This window comes from Bubalus kerabau, chromosome 2 (assembly GCF_029407905.1).
Source record: "Bubalus kerabau isolate K-KA32 ecotype Philippines breed swamp buffalo chromosome 2, PCC_UOA_SB_1v2, whole genome shotgun sequence".
In the NCBI taxonomy this organism is placed as follows: domain Eukaryota; kingdom Metazoa; phylum Chordata; class Mammalia; order Artiodactyla; family Bovidae; genus Bubalus; species Bubalus kerabau.
The window spans coordinates 181,379,312-181,401,576 of record NC_073625.1 but is presented as its reverse complement, the minus strand read 5'-3'; the positions used below and the strand labels follow the sequence as shown (position 1 = coordinate 181,401,576).

The 22,265-nt window shown below is 40.3% G+C and overlaps 1 protein-coding gene across 2 annotated transcripts in view; it reads right to left on the bottom strand.

Moving 5' to 3' along the window:
* RYK (receptor like tyrosine kinase) overlaps nt 1-21,849 on the bottom strand; it is a 113,827-nt gene extending 91,978 nt beyond the window's left edge. For both annotated transcript variants that reach the window (XM_055569646.1, XM_055569647.1), the window contains exon 1: nt 21,420-21,849. In XM_055569646.1, the coding sequence (XP_055425621.1) occupies nt 21,420-21,648 (229 nt within the window). In that variant the 5' untranslated portion in view covers nt 21,649-21,849. The remainder of the gene's footprint in view (nt 1-21,419) is intronic.
* Between the last annotated feature and the right edge of the window lie 416 nt (nt 21,850-22,265).

Here is a 22,265-nt window from a genome sequence, read left to right as displayed (position 1 = left end):
ATTCTAAAAACTCATCCTTAGAAGACCAAATATAGACACAAACATTTATGCACAGACATTAATCAAAATTATATTTAAAACTGAAGAAAAGTAACAATATAAATTACCACTAACAGAGCAAAGATCAATAAACTATAATCCATCCATAACAGAGAACAACAGTTTTCAACAATTTCTCTTTCTTTGGAGGAGAGAGATGGTGTTCCAAGCCACTGCACCCTTTAGTCAAATCTCTCCCTGCTCACCCACGAGACATACTGAAATTCCCTTTTGAAGACAGGTTTTAATGACTAAAAAAATTACTGGAAAAGACTATAAAGCCATCAATAAGACTATTATAAATAAATTTTAACAAATTGAGTTTTGCTTATAATAACATTAAATAAGGACAGGACTATGATTTACTATATATAGTAAATTTTAAATAATGTCTGTCATTTATAATGGGTCTCTTGCATAAAATAGATGTTCAATAAATGTCTGGTGAATTAAACTTAAACGTACATACTAATGCCATTTGCAGCAACATGGATGGACCTAGAGATTGGCATACTAAGTGAAGTAACTGAGAAAGAGAAGGAGAAATGACATCCCTTACATGTGGAATCTAAAAAGAAATGAGAAAAATGAGCTTAGCAAACAGAGATGCATAGACTTAGAAGACAAGCTTACTGGTTGCCTGTGTTGTTGTTTTAGTCACTAAGTTGTGTCTGACTCTTTGGATTAAGTGAGATAGAGTCTGACTCTTTGCGATTAAGTAAGTCAGATAGAGAAAGACAAATACTATATGGTATCACTTATATGTGAAATCTAAAAAAAATGATACAAAGGAACTTATTTACAAAACAGAAACAGACTCACAGATATAGAAAACCAGCTTCTGGTCACCAAAGGGGACAGTGTGTTTATGTGTCTGCGCACACTCAGTCGTGTCTGACTCTTGGCAACTCCCTGGACTGTCGCCCACCAGGCTCCCCCGTCCATGGGATTTTCCGGGCAAGAGTACTGGAGTGGGTTGCCATTTCCTCCTCCAGGGGATCTTCCCAACTCAGGGATCTAGCCCTCGCCTCCTGCATCTCCTGCACTGCACGCAGATTCTTCACCCATTGAGCCACCAGGGAAGTCAAAAAGTGGGCAGAGTACATCAGGAGTTTGGGATCAGCATATACACACTACTATATATAAGATACATAAACAAGGACCTACTGTATAGCACAGAGAAACTATATTCAATATCTTGTAATAACCTTTAATGGAAAGGGATCTAAAGGAATATATACAAATTCAGACTATATATTCAGTTATAACTGAATATATAATATATAACTGAATCACTTTGCTGTATACCTGAAACCAACATAACATGGTAAATTAACTATATTTCAATTTTAAAAAAGATTAAAAAAAAAAGAAGAGAACCTGCATTTTTTTAAAAACTAAATTTACATGCATAATGTGTGTGTTCCATTTCTCAAAAAAGAAAAGAAATACCAAAAAATATGAACAGTAGTTGATTTTAAATGGTAAATTATGGGTTATGCTTTTATCCTTTTTCTTTCATTTTTCATAAGAGTTAAGTTAAACTGGGAAAATTAAAAATTAGTTTTCAAAATCAGGTTTAAAGAAATATTCATTCAGCTGCAGCAATTCACTAAACAAAAACCCAATTACTGTCTAAAATAATACATGAAGGCCAGTAAAAGCTAGAGGAAAAAGCCCTCAAACGACAAAATTCAATTAAAAAATCACATTGGTAGAGATAATATCTTTGATATATTAAGATTAACATAGTAATAACAAATTGCTGCTGCTGCTGCTAAGTCGCTTCAGTCATGTCCGACTCTGTGCGACCCCAGAGACAGCAGCCCACCAGGCTCCCCTGTCCCTGGGATTCTCCAGGCAAGAACACTGGAGTGGGTTGCCATTTCCTTCTCCAATGCATGAAAGTGAAAAGTGAAAGTGAAGTCGCTCAGTCGTGTCCGACTCTTCGCGACCCCATGGACTGCAGCCCACCAGGCTCCTCCATCCATGGGATTTTCCAGGCAAGAGTACTGGAGTGGGTTGCCATTGCCTTCTCCAATAACAAATTACTAATGACTAAAACACCTTTCCTTCAACTTTCCCTTAAAATACCCAACCAAAAGGTTGTCATTGTTGTTGTTCAGTCGCTAAGTTGTGTCTAACTCTTTGTGACCCATAGACTGTAGCCCACCAGGCTCCCCTGTCCATGGGATTTCCCAGGTAAGAACACTGAAGTGGGTTGCCATTTCCTTCTCCAAGGGATCTTCCCAACTCAGGGATCAAACCCACATCTCCTGCATTGGCAGGCAGATTCTTTACCATTGAGCCACCAGCGAAGCCCCAACCAAAAGGTAAAATTTAGAAAAGCATTACAAACTGAAAAAGATCAAAGCTCAGAATTTCACCATTCAACAGTGACAATGGGGCTGAAATGAGAAGAAAATCCTTGAACCACCCAAGCTCACTGTCTGAATGAGGATAACCTGGGAAATCCCAAGATGATAGTTTCAGGGGAATCAGAAGTGCGCCAAGAATTATATTCCCAGAGAAATTCTCATCATGTGCAAAGACAACAGATTCTCAAAAAAATACCAATTATGTATCCTTCTCCATAACAGTCACTCCAAAACATACTGAGAAGTTAATAACACTTTTATTTTTAACATAAGATAATCATTTTATACTGAGAAAAGGTTTATCATGAGTAATAATTCTAGTATAATAACTATGAATATAGCTCTAAATCAAAATGTAGAATCCAAAAAATCCCTAAATATTAGAAATGCAAAAAGAACCCAATGTAATCAATTTTCCCAAAATAACAGAAATATGAGGAGAATCCAATATATGTTTAATCATGTTACAAAACTATCAGCCTATGACTGATCTTAGCATGTAGATGTGTGTATCTCCATCCACAATTAATATGGGGGAGTGGACACATAGACACTTCAAGACCATACTTTTAAAGGAAATTCAATTCTTCCAAAGCAACCATAAGAGATTTAGAAAAAAGTGATCAGCTATAAGGAAAAGCACAATCAGTTTGTAAAGTCCTACAGGCAAGGACACAGAGAGGGAGGGAAAATATAACATTATAGATTCTGATGTACCATCTATCTCAAAGAGTTACCTAGATTCTAAGATTTCAACTGCATAAAGAAAAATGAGAACATGGAAAAATGCTGGAAAGATATTTACCAAAGACTCCCAATGCATAGTTAAATAATGTGTACTTTTCTTCTTTTTTATAGTCCTGTATACTTTCCAAATGGCATGTGTTTTTATTCAGATAACCAGGCAATAGTCAGAAAAATAAAAAGAATTTTAAACAAACTGATTTTAGAAACAGATGAAATCTTTAAAGACTATCATACATGTATTCCTGAATGTAATCTTTATTCTTTCCTTCCATCCATCATGCTCAAAACAATTTTTAAGAAAGAAAAGTAATAGACAATTGAAGACAGAATCTAGATAATCTACTCCTTTCTAATTGCTACTGCTAATCGCTAGTGTTTCAAGTATGACCTAACAATTAAATGCAGTCTCAAAGCAGGGCCAGCAGATGGCAGGGTTTATCATTATCTGGGAGTGGTGCTGTAGGTTCTGCAGAGAAGTGGGCAGTGAAGCATGGTTAGAGAGGCAGTGAAGGAAACCATTTATTCAGTGATGCTTTACTTAGCCAGCTGTGCACAAGCCAGGGAAAGGGCAACTTTAAGAGTCCAGGAAACAGCCTGGTTCCAGTAGAAGGGAGTGACTAACAGCAGGTTGGGGTGCCCTGATCACAGCAAGGATGCTCCAAGGGCTGAGAAAAGGACCAAGTCCAAAGCGGCCATTTCAATGAGTGCCTACTTAGAAAAGCACCAGCAGAGTCACAAGTAACAAGTGAGGGGAAAAAACCATAGTAATGTTAATATTCTCTGGGATAAAGGGAGGGAAGTAATGAAAACAAGTCACTGAGGATCATCTTACAACTCAGTGACTCCAACAACCCTAACGGGTCAAAGGTCCTATAAGTAAATCTCATTAATATAAAAAGAGAAGAGGATGCTGAGTCACTGTCCTAGGGCAAAACAATCAAAAATCAAAGTAACAAATGAAGGATATAATGCATGATAAAAGCTGGTCCCCTAATGAACAACCCAAAAAGGAAATTAAGAAAACAACTCCAATCAATTAAATTAGGAGATGAAAGTTTTATACACTGAAAACTACAAAACTGCTGAAATTAAAGAAGACCTAAATAAATGGAAAGACATCCCATCTTCATGCATTGGAAGACTTATTATTACTATTTTTAAGGTAGCAATACTACCCAAAGGGATATATCAGTGCAATCCCTATCAAAGTTGTAACCGCCCTTTTTGCAGAAAACAGAAAAGCAGATTCTCAAATTAATATGGAAATGCAAGTGGCCTCCAACAGCCAAAAGAGTCTTGAAAAAGAACACAGTTGAGTTACGTTTTCCAACTGCAAAACTTACAACAAAGCCAGAGAAACCAAAACAGTGTGGTAATAACGTCATGACAAGTATCTAGACTGATGGAAGAAAACTGAGAGTCCAGAAATAAGCCTATATATTTCTAGCCAATTGACTTTTTTCCTTAGTTTTTTTTTTTTAATGGATTATAGTTGACTTACAATGCTTTGTTAGTTTCAGGTATATGACAGTAATTCAGTTATACATTCATTCTTTTTTAGATTCTTTTCTCATATAGATTATCTGAGAATACTGAGTAGAATTCCCCGTGCTTTACAGTAGGTCCTTGTTGCTATTCTATCTTTTTGATTAATTTTTACACAGCTTAAGTGCAATAGTTAAAATGTTTAAAGTTTTAAGGTTTTACACAATTGATGCAGGTATAATCAGGCCTTTGATACAAAATACTGTGCAACCAGAGATATCGGTCACTTAGCAGTTATTGCTTCTCCCCAGTCAGCATAAAAGACTTAGCCAATTAATGTAGAATTTAAGGAAACAGTAAAACACTAATTTTAAACAAACTACAAAAATATCTTGCAATGAAATTGGCAATGTTTCTCTATGCAACTTTTAAAAGGGAAAATGTGTTCTGTAGGGTAAATTTAGGTTTCTTGGCACAGTGTTTCAATCATGTATAAACATTGGCTCCATTAGCTAGTACTGGAACAGAACAAAACCCATAGTTATTTTAACCATCATCAAAAGTGGTACTCAATTCCTCAGGAACTATATGGTAAAGGACATACTATGATGCATGGCAAAGAAACAACAGACAGGAGAGAGTGGGGCACAAGGGCAGACCTGGGAAACCCTGCAAGGCCAAGGCTGTTCATGACCTCAACATCCACCTGCTATCCAAGTAGACATCTAGCCTACTGATTATTGGTAAGTGTGCCAAGACCGCTTAATGGGGAAAGAAGAGCCTCTTTAACAGATGCTGCTGCAACAATTGGATATCCATATGCAAAAAGAATGAAATTACCTCATCCATATATAAAGACTAACTCAAAATAAATCAACAACCTAAATATAACACCTAACCGCTGGATCATGGAAAAAGCAAGAGAGTTCCAGAAAAACATCGATTTCTGCTTTATAGACTATGCCAAAGCCTTTGACTGTGTGGTTCACAATAAACTGTGGAAAATTCTGAAAGAGATGGGAATACCAGACCACCTGATATGCCTCATGAGAAATTTGTATGCAGGTCAGGAAGCAACAGTTAGAACTGGATATGGAACAACAGACTGGTTCCAAATAGGAAAAGGAGTATGTCAAGGCTGTATATTGTCACCCTGCTTATTTAACTTCTATGCAGAGTACATCATGAGAAACGCTGGACTGGAAGAAGCACAAGCTGGAATCAAGATTGACGGGAGAAATATCAATAACCTCAGATATGCAGACACCACCCTTATGGCAGAAAGTGAAGAGGAACTAAAAAGCCTCTTGATGAAAGTGAAAGTGGAGACTGAAAAAGTTGGCTTAAAGCTCAACATTCAGAAAACGAAGATCATGGCATCTGGTCCCATCACTTCATGGGAAATAGATGGGGAAACAGTGGAAACAGTGTCAGACTTTATTTTTAGGGGCTCCAAAATCACTGCAGATGGTGATTGCAGCCATGAAATTAAAAGACACTTACTCCTTGGAAGGAAAGTTATGACCAACCTAGATCACATATTCAAAAGCAGAGACATTACTTTGCCAACAAAGGTTCGTCTAGTCAAGGCTATGATTTTTCCTGTGGTCATGTATGGATGTGCGAGTTGGACTGTGAGGAAGGCTGAGTGCCGAAGAATTGATGCTTTTGAACTGTGGTGTTGGAGAAGACTCTTGAGAGTCCCTTGGACTGCAAGGAGATCCAAGCAGTCCATTCTGAAGGAGATCAGCCCTGGGATTTCTTTGGAAGGAATGATGCTAAAGCTGAAACTCCAGTACTTTGGCCACCTCATGCAAAGAGTTGACTCATTGGAAAAGACTCTGATGCTGGGAGGGATTGGGGGCAGGAGGAGAAGGGGACGACAGAGGATGAGATGGTTAGATGGCATCACTGACTCGATGGACGTGAGTCTGAGTGAACTCCAGGAATTGGTGATGGATAGGGAGGCCTGGCGTGCTGCGATTCATGGGGTCGCAAAGAGTCTCGGACACGACTGAGCGACTGAACTGAACTGAACTGAACTGAACTGAAAACTATAAAACTCTTAGAAAAAAATATAGGGATAAAATTTTATGACCTTGGATTTAGCAATGGATTCTTAAATATGGCACTAAAAGCAAGAGTAACAGAAGAAAAATAGATAAATTGGACTTCATAAAACCCTCTGTACATCCAAAGCCATTATCAAGGTGAAGACAACCTAGAAAATGGAGTAAAATGTTGCAAATCATATATCTGATAAGGGTCTAGTATCCACAATATATAAAGAACTCTTACAACCCAACAACAAAAAGACAATTTAAAAATGGGTAAGGGGGACTTCCTTGGTAGTCCAGTGGTTGCAAATCCACCTTCTAACCAGAGGACGCTGGGTCGATTCCCAGTCAGAGAATTAAGATCCCACATAGGGTGGAACAGGCTTCCCTGGTGGCTCAGAGGGTAAAGCGTCTGCCTACAATGCAGAAGAACCGGGCTCGATCCCTGGGTCGGGAAGATCCCCTGGAGACGGAGATGGCACCCCACTCCAGTACTCTTGCCTGGAAAATCCCATAGACTGAGAAGCCTGGTAGGCTACAGTCCATGGGGTCGCAAAGAGTCAGACACGACTGAGCGACTTCAATTCATGGGGTGGGACAACTAAGCCCACACACCACAACTAGAGAGAAGCCTGCATGCCACAACAAAGATCCCTTGCCCCGCAACACAGATCCTGTGTGCTGCAACTGAGACTCCATGAAGCCAAATAAATAAATTTTTTTTTTAAATGGGCAGAGGACCTGAATAGACATTTCTCCAAAGAAAACACACAAACAGCCAACAAACATATGAATATCATTTGTCATGAGGGAAATACAGATTAAAACTACAATGAGGTATCCCTTTACACTCACTAGGATAGCTTTAATTACAAAACAAACAGAAAACTGCAAGCGTTAGCAAGGATATGGAGAAGTTGGAACTTTTGTACACTGTGATGGGGCCACAAAAAGGCTCAGTCACTGTAAAAAAAAAAAAAAAAGTTTGGTGGCTCTTCAAAAAGTTAAAACAGAATTACCACATAACCCACTCTCAGGTATACACCCAAAATTGAAAACAGATAATCAAGTACTTAACACACACGTTCACAGCAGCACTATTCACAAAAGTAAAGATGTGGCGACAGCCCAAATGTCCATCAAAATATGAATGAATAAACAAATTTTGGTATAGACACAGAATGGAATACTATTTGGTCATGGAAAGGAATGAAGGACTCATACATGCTACAATGTGAATGAACTCCCAAAACACAGTGCCAAAAAGAAGCCAGAGAGAAAATGCCTCATATTTTATTAGTCCATTTATATGAAATACCCAGCACAGATAAATCCACATAGATAAATGGAACACAAATTGGTGGCTGCAAGAGGCTGAAGAGAGAGGAAGATGGGAAAAGACTGCTTAATGGGTAAGGAGTTTTACTCTGGAGCAATGGGAATGTTTCAAAATTAGACAGGGTTGGTGGTTGCACAATATGACATATAAACTAAATGTCACTGAATTATTTCTTCACTTTACAAAGGTGAATTTTATGTCATGTGAACATCACCCAATAAATTATTATTTTTAAAAAAGAAAAGAAAAAAAGCCGACCCTTACCCCATAAATGCAAAGGGAGTGTACTAAAACTGTTTTCCAGCGACTGAAAGGATTCTGAGGAAAATTTCACTCACAAGAGGAAATCAGGTTTCAGTTAGGCTGAAGAGAAAAAGCAGCACTATGAAAGAGTCAGAGGAGACCTCAAAACAAAACTTGAGTTCCACAAGGTAAAAATGAACGGGCCAACAGAAAAGAGGACAGAACAGGCCAACAAGCAGATGGAAAGGGGAAAGAGACTGCTGGAAGGCAGACAGGAACAAGGGGGAACCATCATGGACTGAAAAGGTAGCATGCTATTCTTAAAATGTACAGAACTGTTCTCCTCTAAGATGAAGAACATTTCAGTTCTTCAACTATCATAACCAGACTTAAATTTCTCACTGCCAATTCTAGTACACTAGGAATGTTACTCTCTTGTTAGAAAATATGACATTTATTCGTAAGTTATTTTTAGATAACCCAAATTCCAAGCTGAAAAACCAAAGTTATTTCTGCAAAACGCTCAACATCCATCAAGGAAAATTCACTTTCCCCTAAACAATTTTAAGCTCAAGCTTAATTCAAGGCTTATGTTCTACATGACCTGGCCTGTGCAGCTTAAGTTCAAATAACATAACAGTTTAAAAATTATTCTAAATGATTTTAAAAGTTAACTACTGGTTTTCTAAGACCACAACAATGGTCGAACGATTAGTGCCAGTGACCAAACCATCTGTCTTCCCTGCTACCTCGCACACCTCTCAAGCAAGGCTGGAGTGTTAGTGTGCTTGTAGGCACTCAAATGTTAGATGCATGAATGGCTGGCTATTGATAGAAATCAACTACATCAAAGACGAACATGAGGAATCAGTTAAGGCAAAAAGCAAAAGTAATGTAGGAACAGAACTAAAGTGGAGTTTTTGCTAATGAGTAGCTGAGTGACCTTTGGCAATCAATTACTTAACCACCTTCTCCAGGCATCAATTTCCTCAACTATAAAACAAGGGAGTTAAACCAGACAAAGTTAAAGTCCCTCCTCAGCCACAAAATTCTATTATTCTATGATATCATGATGGTTTCAAAAAGTCAGCCAAAACTCTATTATTCTATGATATCATCCATGGTTTCCAAATGTTAGTCAAACTAAAGTTGAAAATTTAGTCAAGATACCCTTCTAGGTTCTGAGGACAGTATGGTATGCGAGCCAGAGGGAAAAAAAGGCTAAATCGTTTACTATGTCTGAAGCCACTAAATAGTCTGTATTTTAATCAATGTTCAAATTAAATAAATACAGAGCTCTTGTTTCAAATTTTCCTAGTTTATGGAAACTAACAAACTGAAATGGATACAATAAAGTAATAATTTGTCCACCAGAAGCTCATAAATCTAGCTATAGTCAAATTATACCTAGAAAATTAGCTGAGGCCTAATATTTAACTACATCATAAGAAGAGAATTTATAAATGTTACACTGTAGGAAAGGGGCATCTTTTCTTCAACTCCTATCTAAGGATAGTAAGTAACAAAAACATAACCCATAATCTCTAGCACTGTAACATAAAATACGAAGCATGCCCTGCCATAGTGCCAGAACGTTCTATCTGGTAAAATGATACTCTGAAAAACAATTTATCATTGACTCCTGCACTATTTAAAGAAGAAAATTATCTTACCAAGCTCATGCATGTATTGCGAGCACAGCTCTACAGTAGAGGTGAAGTAATTCACTCACAGTCTGACATAACCACCTTTCACTCTCTGTCAAGCCAATCCCTAACAGGAGCACACACACTCTTTCAGTCAGCTGTGCAGCCATTAGTAGCTCCGAGTTGGCTGTTACAGCCAGGGAATCAAAGACACAACAGAGAATTCACAAACATTCCTCCCTGCAAGCAACTCCAAGTGCAAATTTGGAGTCCTGTCCCAAAGTTACCTGAATTTTTTTTGCCCCAGGCAAGTCACTCAGCTCTCTGCTAAAAGTTAGTTGTATGAGGACAGGGATCTTTATCTGTTTTATTTCACCAAAACATGTCAAGCTTCTAAAATAACGTCTAGTGTAAACTCAGTAATTATTCAATGAGTGATAAATGTTGCTACCGAAGGCAATCAATCAAGCAGGTGATAATCTAAATGACCCCTTTAACATTCTATGATTTGAGTTTTTATCCAAAAACATACAAATCCCCCACCAATAACCAAAATAAATTATTCTGAGGATTATATGGCACTTTCATATACAGCAACTATGTAACAGACATCCTGTTATACACTGAAAAGCATCTCATATATGAGGAAACCAACACTCAGAAACATTAATTACTTGCCTGCCCACATGTAACAGAAGGAGAAGATAGATTTAAAACTCAAATATGCAGATTTCAAATCCAATATTATCCCACACCATATTATCTACTATAAACCCACATTTTTGCACATGTGCATACATGCACACATACACAAACTTTAGAAGTTTTTCTTGAAATTGGACTGAATTATCTTAACAAATAATCTAAGGAGTTAAACAACTTTTGAAAAAACGCAAACAATCAAAAAGATAATCGTCGGACATTTCCACTTCTGGGTGAGACAGAGTAACAGGACCAGATAAACTCTCTTGTCTGAAATAACCAAAACCAGACAAAATACATGAGTTCAGAAAGGCAAAGACAGCTAGAGTATGTAGGACAAATTTCCAGAGAAGAGAGAGCTGCATGGAGAGAGAACTTCCAAGATCTGCAGAGGGCTGCCCCTCCAGCCTTTGGTTGAGTACTGCTCAGAGCATGCATAAAGAAACTACCCAGAACAGAGCAAAAATAAAAGGTTAACAGAGGGTAAGACTTCACAGGTTCTGGAATATCACCTACTCACGTCTGCCAGCCTGGAAACCTCATGAGTCACAGGAGCAAGTACAAAGAAAGGTCTTGACTCAGAAACACTTAGACCTACACTGAGCCCGCTCCTGTCCTATATAACAAGTCTAAATACCTAGACCTGAAAAGATCAAACTGTTTCCAAGTAACTTAACTGAGTACCAGAATAAAACCTAAAAATATTTACAGAAATATAAAAATATCCAGGACCCAACAGGATAAAATTCATAATGCCTGTGTCTATTCATAAACTATCAGGCATGCAAAAAAGCAAAATAGATCAACTGAAACCAACGCAGAACTCGCAGATGTTAGAATCAGCTGACATTAAAACGACTGTAACTGTGCCCCCACAAAAAGTCAAGAACAGACATGGAAGACATGAAAAGACCCAAATCAAATTTCTAGAGATGAAAAAATACACTGGCTAGGGTTAACAGCAGATTAGCATTTCAGAAGATTAGAAATCTGTTTTCCAGCTTTTAATTATTTTGCCAGAATCTCTGTTGAATATTTTATATCCTTCAGCTGTAGTGTGGACCAGCAGTCTGCTGAGAGACAGCTGTGTGCCAAGCCACAAGGTAGCCTTAGTGAAGCAGGGCACTAGAGAATGTGATGGGCACAGTGACCACATGGTTTATACACGGCACAGAGCTATGGAAGCCAAGGCGGGGACATCTCACCCAGGGAGTGGGGTTCAGGGGAGAGAGAGTTGGGAAAATTAGGCGACTTCAAAGGAAGCTATTATAACTAATTTATTTAAACGTCCATTTGCAAGTTGAGTCCAATATCCTTTTGGATAATAACTAAGTGGGCAAAGGGAAATGATCAAAAGAATGAGAACTCCAGTAAGGCACAAGATGGCGAATTAAAAAAAAAAAGTATGATTCATTCACTAACTCATTCACTGAATTTTAACTAAACAGTACCTGACTATGTGCCAGGTACTGTTTCAGGTGCTGGGGATATAGAGTAAAACAGTATAAAAGGGTCGCCTGGTGGGCTGCCGTCTATGGGGTCGCACAGAGTCGGATACGACTGAAGCGACTTAGCAGCAGCAGCAGCAGCTATTCAAACAGAATTAACTTTCCTACAGAGGGAGATAGAAACAACAAAAGTCAAAGTGTTAGCCTCTCAGTCGTGTCTGAGTCTTTGGGACCCCTTGGGCTGTAGCTCGCAGGCTCCTCTGTCCATGGAATTCTCCAGGCAAGAATATTGGAATGGGTAGTCCCTTCTCTAGAGGATCTTCCTGACCCAGGGATTCAACCCAGGTCTCCGGCACTGCAAGCAGATTCTTCACCATCTGAGCCACCAGAGAATCCCACCTAAAAGCAAACAAAGTGACAGAACCGAGTGGCACTGAGGGTCAGCCCTAGAGAGGCAAAGCTCTCTGAGGAAGGAACACTAAGCTGAGATACAGAAGGCTCCAGCCCCGAAAAGATCTGCGTTAAGTACATAAGGCAGAGCGAGAGTTGACTGCAGACCCTACGGTGAGAAGAGCTTGGCACCAAAGGAACTAAACAGTGGTGTGGTGGGGAGCAGCGACAAGAGAAGAAACAGGTGGCAGGCAAGAGTCTCCATATAAACATCAATTTATAAAGCAGGAAGACGGAAGCCTAGATATATGATATTTATGAATCAATGTTCACTTCTTAGGTGTGATCTTGGTTATTATAAATTTTTAAGAGTCCTTATCTTTTAGACACACACACCAAAAAATATTTTATGCAATTTTCTGAGTTTGCTTCAAAATAATCCAAGCAGAAGATGGGGGGAAGTGATGACAAGGGAGTGGATTGCGAGTGGAGAGGTACAGACCAAACAAAACTGGCTCTGAGATGATAACTGTTGAAACTGGATAATGGATACATAGAATTTCATTATACTAGTCTGTCTACTCCTGAATGTTTGAAATTCTCCATAATAAATACATTTTTTAAAAGCAAACTTACTTAAAATATAAGTAAAAGTATTAATAAACATAAGTGCCCCCTTCACAGGGGAATTTTCAGGGCTGCAAAATTATTCTGTGTGATACTACAGTGGATGCATTTGTCAAAAGCCATGTAATTACAACAGAATAAGCCTTAATGTCTGCAAACTTTTTACAAATTCAGGGGGCAGGAGGAGTTGATGAAGGTAGTCAAAAAGCACAAACTTGCAGTTATAAGATAAATAAGTACTAGGGGTATAATGTATAACATGATAATTAATACTGCTATATGCTATATATGAATGCTGTTAAGTGAGTAAATCGAAGAATTCTCACCACAAGGAAAAAAACTTTTTTTTTTAATATTGCCTCTACATGAGATAATAGTGTTCACTAAACCTACTATGGTAGTTATTTCATGATGTATGTAAGTCAAATCATTATGCTGGCCATGTTAAACTTACACAGTGCTGTATGTCAATTATATCTGAATAAAACTGGAAGAAAAAAAATCACGTAGGAGGTCAGAGAATCTGACCTGATGATATACGGAATGTAACAGATGCTCCCTTCTAGAAGCAGCTTTTAAGGGGTTCAGATGTACCCATAAGCTTTCATCAAGAGGCCCTGCAAAACCCTCAAAGTCTAAGAACCCCCATCAGAGTACACAAAACTTAGTATATGTGGGATCCATACCTTTGTCTAGGGAAAGGCTCTAAGGCTTTCACAAAATACGTTGAGAACCACTGATAATTCTCTTGACAGCAACTTCCTAGCCGAAAAGCACGCTTCCATTGTTTTTAAACCTAATGCCATTTTGGCCTTCCCTGCAAGGACACTACTACATAGTCATTACCACAAATACGTTATCACCAGTGAATTTTACAATTCTGAAAGAAAGTTGTGACAGACACCCAAAAAACAAGAAAGGTGGCAAATTACGTCTAAGTCTCCTTTATAATTTCATCTTGTTAAAATACTGTATTTCATTTAGTCTAAATGCACCGTTATTTCTTGTGCCATTAAGAAAGAAAAAAGGCTGTCAATTACCTGATGACTCACCACTGATTATAAAACAATTCCAATTTCAGAGATGTTCAAATGTGAAAAAGCCGTACATCTGATAATTCATGAGACGTACTGTTCAAAAACCCCATTGGCTGGACCCCATCTCAGATCTCCTAAACAAATTGCTCAGAGCAGGTCTTTGAATCTGTATTTTGTTTAAGCCCCTCAGATGACTCTGGTTAGATAGAGACTATGTAAACTGTTAACTTTCAGAGGCAGCACAGTAGAGAAAGCACACACTTTAGAGTCATACAGCCCCAGACATCTCTGTGACCTCCAGCAAACTGTGTAATTCCCCAGAGTCTCAGCTTTATCTATTAAAAAATGCCAATGCCATCTACTGCCAATGGTTAATAAATAAAAGAAAGTAAGTGAAACTGATGACCTAGAGCAAGACATATTTATAAAAGAACATGTTCATTATTTATGAACAAGATACAACATACTCAAGAATGGGACGTCTGAAATTACTTTTCAAAAATAGTCTGCCACTCAGCACTATTACTTGCTGAACACAATTGAGGATTTTCAGTAAATGGTTTATTATGTAATTCAGCAATACACACATTTGTTTTGGCACATCACATTTTTAGAGGTCCTACATAAATGAAAGTTGTTTAATAACATCTTGATTAGAAAATATTATACTTGGTATACATCAACAATAACACAGGAAAAAACATACTTTTAAGCATAATACAATTTCAGAGTAGGTAATGGCTCTATTTCACGTCAAGTTTTTGTTTTGTTTTAGTATATATAGCTGGCAAGTCTTTTCAGAACACTGGCATAACTGTGTTAAAACCCCAAAAGTAGTCATGTGGAATTTCTCAATTCAGGATGCTCAAAAAAAAAAAAAAAAAAACCCACATTTCATTTGTTTCTAAAGTGACCCTTAAAGTCCAAACAGTATTTCAGGCAGCACCTTCAGAACAGACGAGTCACTCAGGATGTGACTCATAGGAGACAGGTTTAGCCATAACTGGACAGTTCTCCCACGTGTGTAGAATGAAGACTGGAAAAAAAAAATTCAAAACCCACAACTGCACAATGTCTCAGTCTTGCTCTCCCAATGAGAACACATGGATTCAAATTAACACTGTATCAATACCACCAACCCCACCCAAAACATCCAGGCTTCCGAGCATGCTGCAGCGTGCTAACCCACCTCCACCAGCACCACCTCCTCAGAGTCTGAGCAGTGGGAGGACAGGCCCCGCAGCAGCAGAAAGAACACGTTCACTGCTCCCCACCCCAAACACTTGGCTTGAGGTTGAAAAGGAAGAGAGGTGCTGGGAGAAAAATGGCTCATCTCATTTTTCTTTTCCTTCAACCATTATCAATAAGAAAAAGCTGCTCAAATCTGAAACTTTGATTCCTCTCTGCCTCCTCCCTTTTCTTAAGCCCTCTGTTCTCCCCACTAAGACTTCTCCAAACTCCCTGTGAATTCCTCATAAACCCATCCCATACCCTCAACTGCCCTGGCTGATCCCCTAGTGGCTCAGATGGTAAAGAATCTGCCTCCAACATGGGAGACCTGGGTTCAATCCCTAGGTTGGGAAGATCCCCTGGAGGAGGGCATGGCAACCCACTCCAGTATTCTTGCCTGGAGAATCCCCATGGAGAGGAGCCTGGCAGGCTACAGTCCACAGGGTGGCAAAGAGTCAGACACGACTGAGCGACTAAGCACTGCACAACAAGGCTAACTCTCTTCCATTCCCCAATCCATCTTTCCAGTCTGCAAGCCACCCTTTCACTGGGGCTGAAGCTGTCTTCTCTATAATCCTTATGTGTACTCTCCTTTCCTAAATTCAACAGTTTTGCATTACCTATAAAATAAAATTCAAATTCCTAATCCAATTTCAACCTACCTCTCAGCTTTATATTCTGCCACTCCCTGGTTTTACCAAATTTTCTCATCTTAGCCACATTAAATTGTTCCTACTCCTTGATTTCACACATACCTGCTTCCATACACCTATGGCTTTGTACTATTTTTTTTTTTTTGCCTAACATGAAACGCTCCTCTTTTCTGTCTTTCAAGCTCACCTATGGAGATGAGACTCAAATGTCCCCTTTCCTAGAAAAACCTTCCCTAACCCCCCTAAAACCCTCTACCCTTCTACAGTCAAAAGCAATCATTCCCACGATAACTTACATCAATCAGAAGTATAACTCTTATCTTAATGTGAGAGTTGTAGCTACAACTGTTAGTCTCTCCTATGAAATTTTGAGTTCCTTAAGAGAAGGAATTTAGTAACTTTGAATTGCCATTTTCTACCACAGTATGTGGTACTCGGTTGGGCTTCAAAAATTTTTACTGGACTGATTTGAGAAGCAATGATCTCAACTAGTGTTAAACTGATTTTAAATAAGATGTTAACAATGCTTAACTCTTCCAGAGGGTACTTTGTTTTAATGGAGAGGCGGTTATCCAGAGTGAATTCCTAATTGGTGGGAGGCGGAGTCTATTCTCGGAAGTCCCCTAGACTCCTACAGATGCCCTATCGCCAGCATCTCTGCTATCACGACCAGTTCATACCATACCCCACATCCATCAGCAACTTTTTCCCACACCCTAGCTCTGCCCCAGCCACAATTTTCACCAGCTCTTCAACAGTCAAAGCCCAACCCTAACTGCCATTTACACACAGTGAAGTGATCACTAGCCTTTAACCCCATCTTCCTAGGACTCCTCTAAAATGACAGTAATGAAATCACAAAGATATTAAACTACAAACAAAGGGAAAGTAGACAACAACACATCAGATATTTCAACAAACTTTTGCATGATGTGCTCATGTGTGCTTAGTCATGTCCAACTTTTTGTGACCCTATATGCAAGATGGGACACGGCTGAAGGAGTGGTCAGTGCTTCTCAGGACCCCTAGAGGGACTCAGCCCTGGATGCACCAAGGGCCACCAGCCTGAGGCTCTAGCCTGCCAAAGGGGGAGCCACTGATGAGGGGTATTCAAAGCTGTTGGGCCCCCAGGTCTGGCAGTTAACCCAAAGTTTTTCTCTGAAGAAACTGAACCACAAAGACAAGAGAGTTGTAAACAGGAGAAGTCAAAGTCTACAGCCTGAATAACGGCACCCTCCATCTCTCCCCAACCAGATAATCCAAACCCAGGCAGAGGATGTATCGCCAAGCACATCTGAGGCAGCAGAGTGGAGGTGTCTTCTCCACAGACGCTGACCAGTCCTAAAGAAGAGGTGAAGGCGCTGATATATGGGAGGAGGATCCCAATGAAAAGTCCACTCACACCCCACGAGAGGCCAGGAGACCTCTCACACACATACACACAGGCTTGCTCTCCCCTAATCAACTTTTCAGAATCTCACTCTTAATTAATTACAGACACGGGAGGATCAACAGGTATAATTTAAATGAACAGAAAAAGAACTCTGAAATAAACAGGCACATTGAAGGAAGCAGAAGAAATATTTTTAAAATATTAAACATACAGAAAAAATTAAAAACAACATACGCCTGAAAGATAAATGAAGATAATATATCCATAAAATTAGAATAAAATGAAATTGAAACAGAGAACAGAAGGAGTTCTAAAATTTAAAATCATCATTAAAATTTTAAAAATACGAGAGCTTAGAAGACAAAATTGAGAAAATTTCCCCCTCCTTCCACCTCCAAATATGAAGATATAAATAAGAGGCAACATAAGTTAAGGGTATCTGAAGATCAATTACAGGAGATTCAACAACCAAACCAATAGACATTTCGGAAGCAAACAAAAAGTGATGGACAGAAAATTATCAGAAGTAACAGGCATTCTTTAAAACTGAAGGATATGAGTCTCTAGATTGAAAGGCCTAAGACAAGAGGAACCACAGACAGGAGAAGGGGCGACAGAGCAGCTTATAAAATTACAGATTTCTTAAAGACAAAGACCTTAAGCTCAAACAACAAGGAAAAAAAGCATCAGAATGCCTTTGGATTTTTCATCAGAAACCCTTTAAGCCAGGTAACTATGAAAAATGCCACCAAAAGTAGCAAAAATATATGTATTTTTTTCTAATATGTAAATTCTGTCAAATCACCTAAAAGCATGAGGATAGGATAGACATCTCCAGACATACAAGGCCTGAAATAATTTACCTCCCATGCAACTCTTCTCAGGAGGCTACTGAGGATACACTTTAGTAACATGACGCAAACCAAAAAAAAAAAAGGCAGGAGATCCAGCAACAGAGGAAAAGGGTACAGAAGACAGAAAAGAAGGGTACAGAATCTGCAGAGAAAACAAGGCTACCGTTTTCTCCCTCCAAAACAAGGAGGCTCTAAGAGGAAAACAAGTGGAACTGATAGATGATTTGATGTGTTACTTGAAAAAAAAATATCAAAAGGCATTTAATATATTTCTTGGAGTGTATGAGAGAATGTAGCCATAGATACAGAATAGACTTATCAAAAAGTTTAAGTCTCTTATTTGCTCCAGGAAAAACAAAAGCGTTTTGGAAAAGAAAACATAACCATTTATGGGTCACCATTTAACTCAGAAGTGAATTTATATTTATGTGTGTGTGTGTATACATACATGTATACTTACAATAATGTATAATAAAAATGTATAATATAAATATATGCACAATAATGTAAATACAGACTGCTGGTTTTACTAAAAATGATGTAACTAAACAGGGGGGTTTGGGCATGAGAAGAGGGCAACTGCTCAGTTATTATACTAGGATATCTACACTGATTTCAAAATATGAAAAGTAAAAAAACAGGGAGGAAAAAAAGAGCTAGCTTGGGAAAGCAGCTTCCACTGGAAAGTAGGGCCTGGAAGATGAAAGGCCAAAAGCAGAAGACTATTGCTTTTTAAGTCTTTTAGCGTTATTGATTTTTTTTAAAATATGTGCATGTATGAACTGCATTAAAAAAAATTATTCTCATGTCAAAAACAATTAGTTCAATTTATGAAGTCACTACCAACTTCACTTATAAGTTTTGCACTTGGCAATGCAAATTCGTTGTCTTAGAAATATTATAGTGATGGTTAGTTTCTCAAATTAGCTTTTAGAAGGCACTTAAAAAACCATAATGATACAAAAACACGACACAAGCAGTCTTAATAAGAGTTCCTATGGGAAACTGCATTCTGAGAACCCAGTACGCCTGGTACACATCAGCCCCACCCACTTGCTCTTTCCCAGCCAGGAGTAGCCAAGGAATACTTTCAAGTTAAAATAGATAAAGGAAGACGAGGACCTGGATCTGTGCAGGATGGAGAGTCAAGAGACCCACTCTAACAGGTCAACTCTTTCTGTATTAAAGAAAATACTACAGGTCTCCCCTGTCCCAGAGGTGACTGAGGTTTTGATCAGCAAGGAAATTCTCTCTCCCTTCTTCCCAATGGCTCATTCCTGGGCATAAATTGGATGTTTATCAATCAGGTAACAAATACAACATTTCAAGTATTAAATAGCAATTATTCTTTTCCACCACATCATGATCAAACTTCTATTATAAATATCTTCATTTCATTCAATGAAACTTTGTGGTTTATGTCAACACTACGTTTGATTTTTTAAAAAAAGATTATTAAATGTGTAGCCTTGAACAAGTTACTTAGAAGTCTCACTTTCTTCATCTTTAAAATGGGAATAATAATATTCACCTCACTGGGTCACAAGAAAATTAAAGAAAATAACGTGTATAAAACATGGAGGAGCAAGTATATGGCAGGCACTCCATGTCAGCCTCTGGTTGTCCCGTCCCTTCCCTCAATCCAGTTCAGTTGCTCAGTCGAGTCCAACTCTTTGGGTCCCCATGACTGCAGCATGCCAAGCTTCCCTGTCCTTCTCCTGGAGATGATTTCTTACATATAAACAAAGCCACAAATTATATACACATTTTTTTAACCAAAAAATCTTTACAAAATCATGCACAATACATAGTATTTTTAAAATGAGTAAATTACTATTTTTAAAATATTATTTTTTAATTAATGTGATGGGTTGACTTATAAACAATATTTTTCCTAAACTTTAGTCTGGTTTCAAGCACTAATCCAATTCGCAATTTTCATTCAGCTAAACTAAATTCCGCTAATTCTGCTAGACTGCAGAGAGGATTTAGAATGGCAGGACATTACAAAAACACAGCATTCTTCTTTGGTTAAAAACTACAAGCCCATAAATGCAACAATGTCTCAACAGTCTGCTTAAAAGCAATTCCACTTTAACACTAAGTCGACTTGAACAGGCTTCAAGAAAGTCTTGACTTTTAAAGAACAGGATAAAATGATAGATAAAAGTAATTTTTCCCATCAAACACTCAGATGTACCACAAATCTGAGATGAAATAAAGACGGGGGGAAAAAAAAAAAAAAAAAACTGTGGCTCTTTGGCCCATAATACACAAAAGAAAGTGAATGTCTAGGTATCTGCAAGTACCAAAGACTTCCTATCTGGGGCCATTTCTATTAGACCTTCCTCTAAGGGGTTACTTCCAGAATCCACAAAGTCCTATTTTTCAAATTAATTCCCAAATAACAAAACTAATTAGGTAGAACAGAACCACCAGCTGACCCAAAGCCAAGTTCTCCTTTCCTTAGAAGGTATCAACGTAGAAGAGGGGCCCTGAAATACAGGACGAGTCCAAACTCCAACATATCCAAGACAAAAACCAAGGTACTGAAGAAGCTAAAAGGTCTGGTACCTGGAGGTTCATTCACTATTATAAAATACGCTTATCGTCCCTGATCTGGAGACTGCCTGGAACACGTAGCGCCCTTACAACCAATTTCTTTCATTTAAAGAAAATATAAACCTATGATAGCAGCAAAGTATCAGCACAGTAGTGTGGCCTCTACCAGGGCATCAGAATCACTGCAGTTCCTAAATAAAACGTGGATTTCGAGTACCCGAAGTCCAGGGCCCTAGAGCGACACGTATAGAGGAAGGGTCAAAGAAACTTGGAGCGGCGGGGAAGGGTGCCTCTAGGGAATAAGGCGAAAGGCTTTAGAGGCTGTAAGCAGGCTGGAATGGAGTAGCTCGCCGGCGGCCGAGGGGTCCCCGGGTCTTTAGGCGGCTTGGGGAGTAGGCCGGAAGGCTGGCCCGGCGTGGGGGGGCGGGCAGGGACCACACCTCCCGGCCAACACAGCAGGCAAACGCCGGGGCCCGGAGGCGACCCTGGAGCTGGGACCGAGCCGCCCGCGGTCCAGCGCGCGGGACTGGGCCGGAAGCACCCGGGCCCGGGCCGACCTGCCCGCCCTGGCGCAGGCGTCCCCACTCACCGATGAGCCGGCGCACCTCATCCTCGCTCAGGTAGAGGCTCACGCTGGGCCCCGCGGCCGCGGGCGGCAGCGCCGGGGGCCGCGAGGCCGGGGCGGCAGCGGCGCCAGGCGTGGGCAGCAGCGGCAACAGCGCGAGCAGGAGCAGCAGCGGCGGCGGCGGGGCCTTCAGGCCGCGGGTCCCCGGGAGGCGGCCCTGGCCCGGCGGCCCCGGTCCCGCCGTCCCGCGCATGGCCACCGCCGCCGCCGCTGAAGAGAAGCGTGGGCCGCCCGCTGCGCCGCCGCCGCCCACCCCCGGCCCCGAGCCCCTCACAGCCCCGAGCCGGGGGCGGCCGCCCAGCTCATCGCGCCGCCGGCCCGTGGCAGCCGGCCGCCGCTTCAGACCGCCGGAGCGCGCCGCCGCCGCCGCCGCCTCCTCCTCGGCGGCATCGTCCGCTGCGGGGAGCAGGTCGCGGTAGCGCGCGCGCGCGCCGCCGCCGCCCTGCGAGCGCGCACGCACGCACCGCCTCCTCTGTGCGGACCCCGAACCTCGCGAGGAGCCCTTTGCTTTCCTAGAAGCATTGCTGGCCTAGGACTCTCCGGTCACCCTCTAAAGGAGCCAGCCGTCGTCCCACGTTGTCACCAGCCTGATGTTTGCTTGCCTATTGTCTGTAACACACACACACCCGCCCAGGATGGAGGGTCGTGGCAGGCAGGCCCAGGCCGCGCCTGCAGCAGACCGGGCTCCCAAATCCAGGGAATTGCGTGGATGCAGCCGCGGATTGCAAAAGAGAAACATGCTTTTCGTTTGGAAAGAAGATGGAGACAAATAGAAATCACCTTTTATCCTACCAACAGAGGTCAACATTA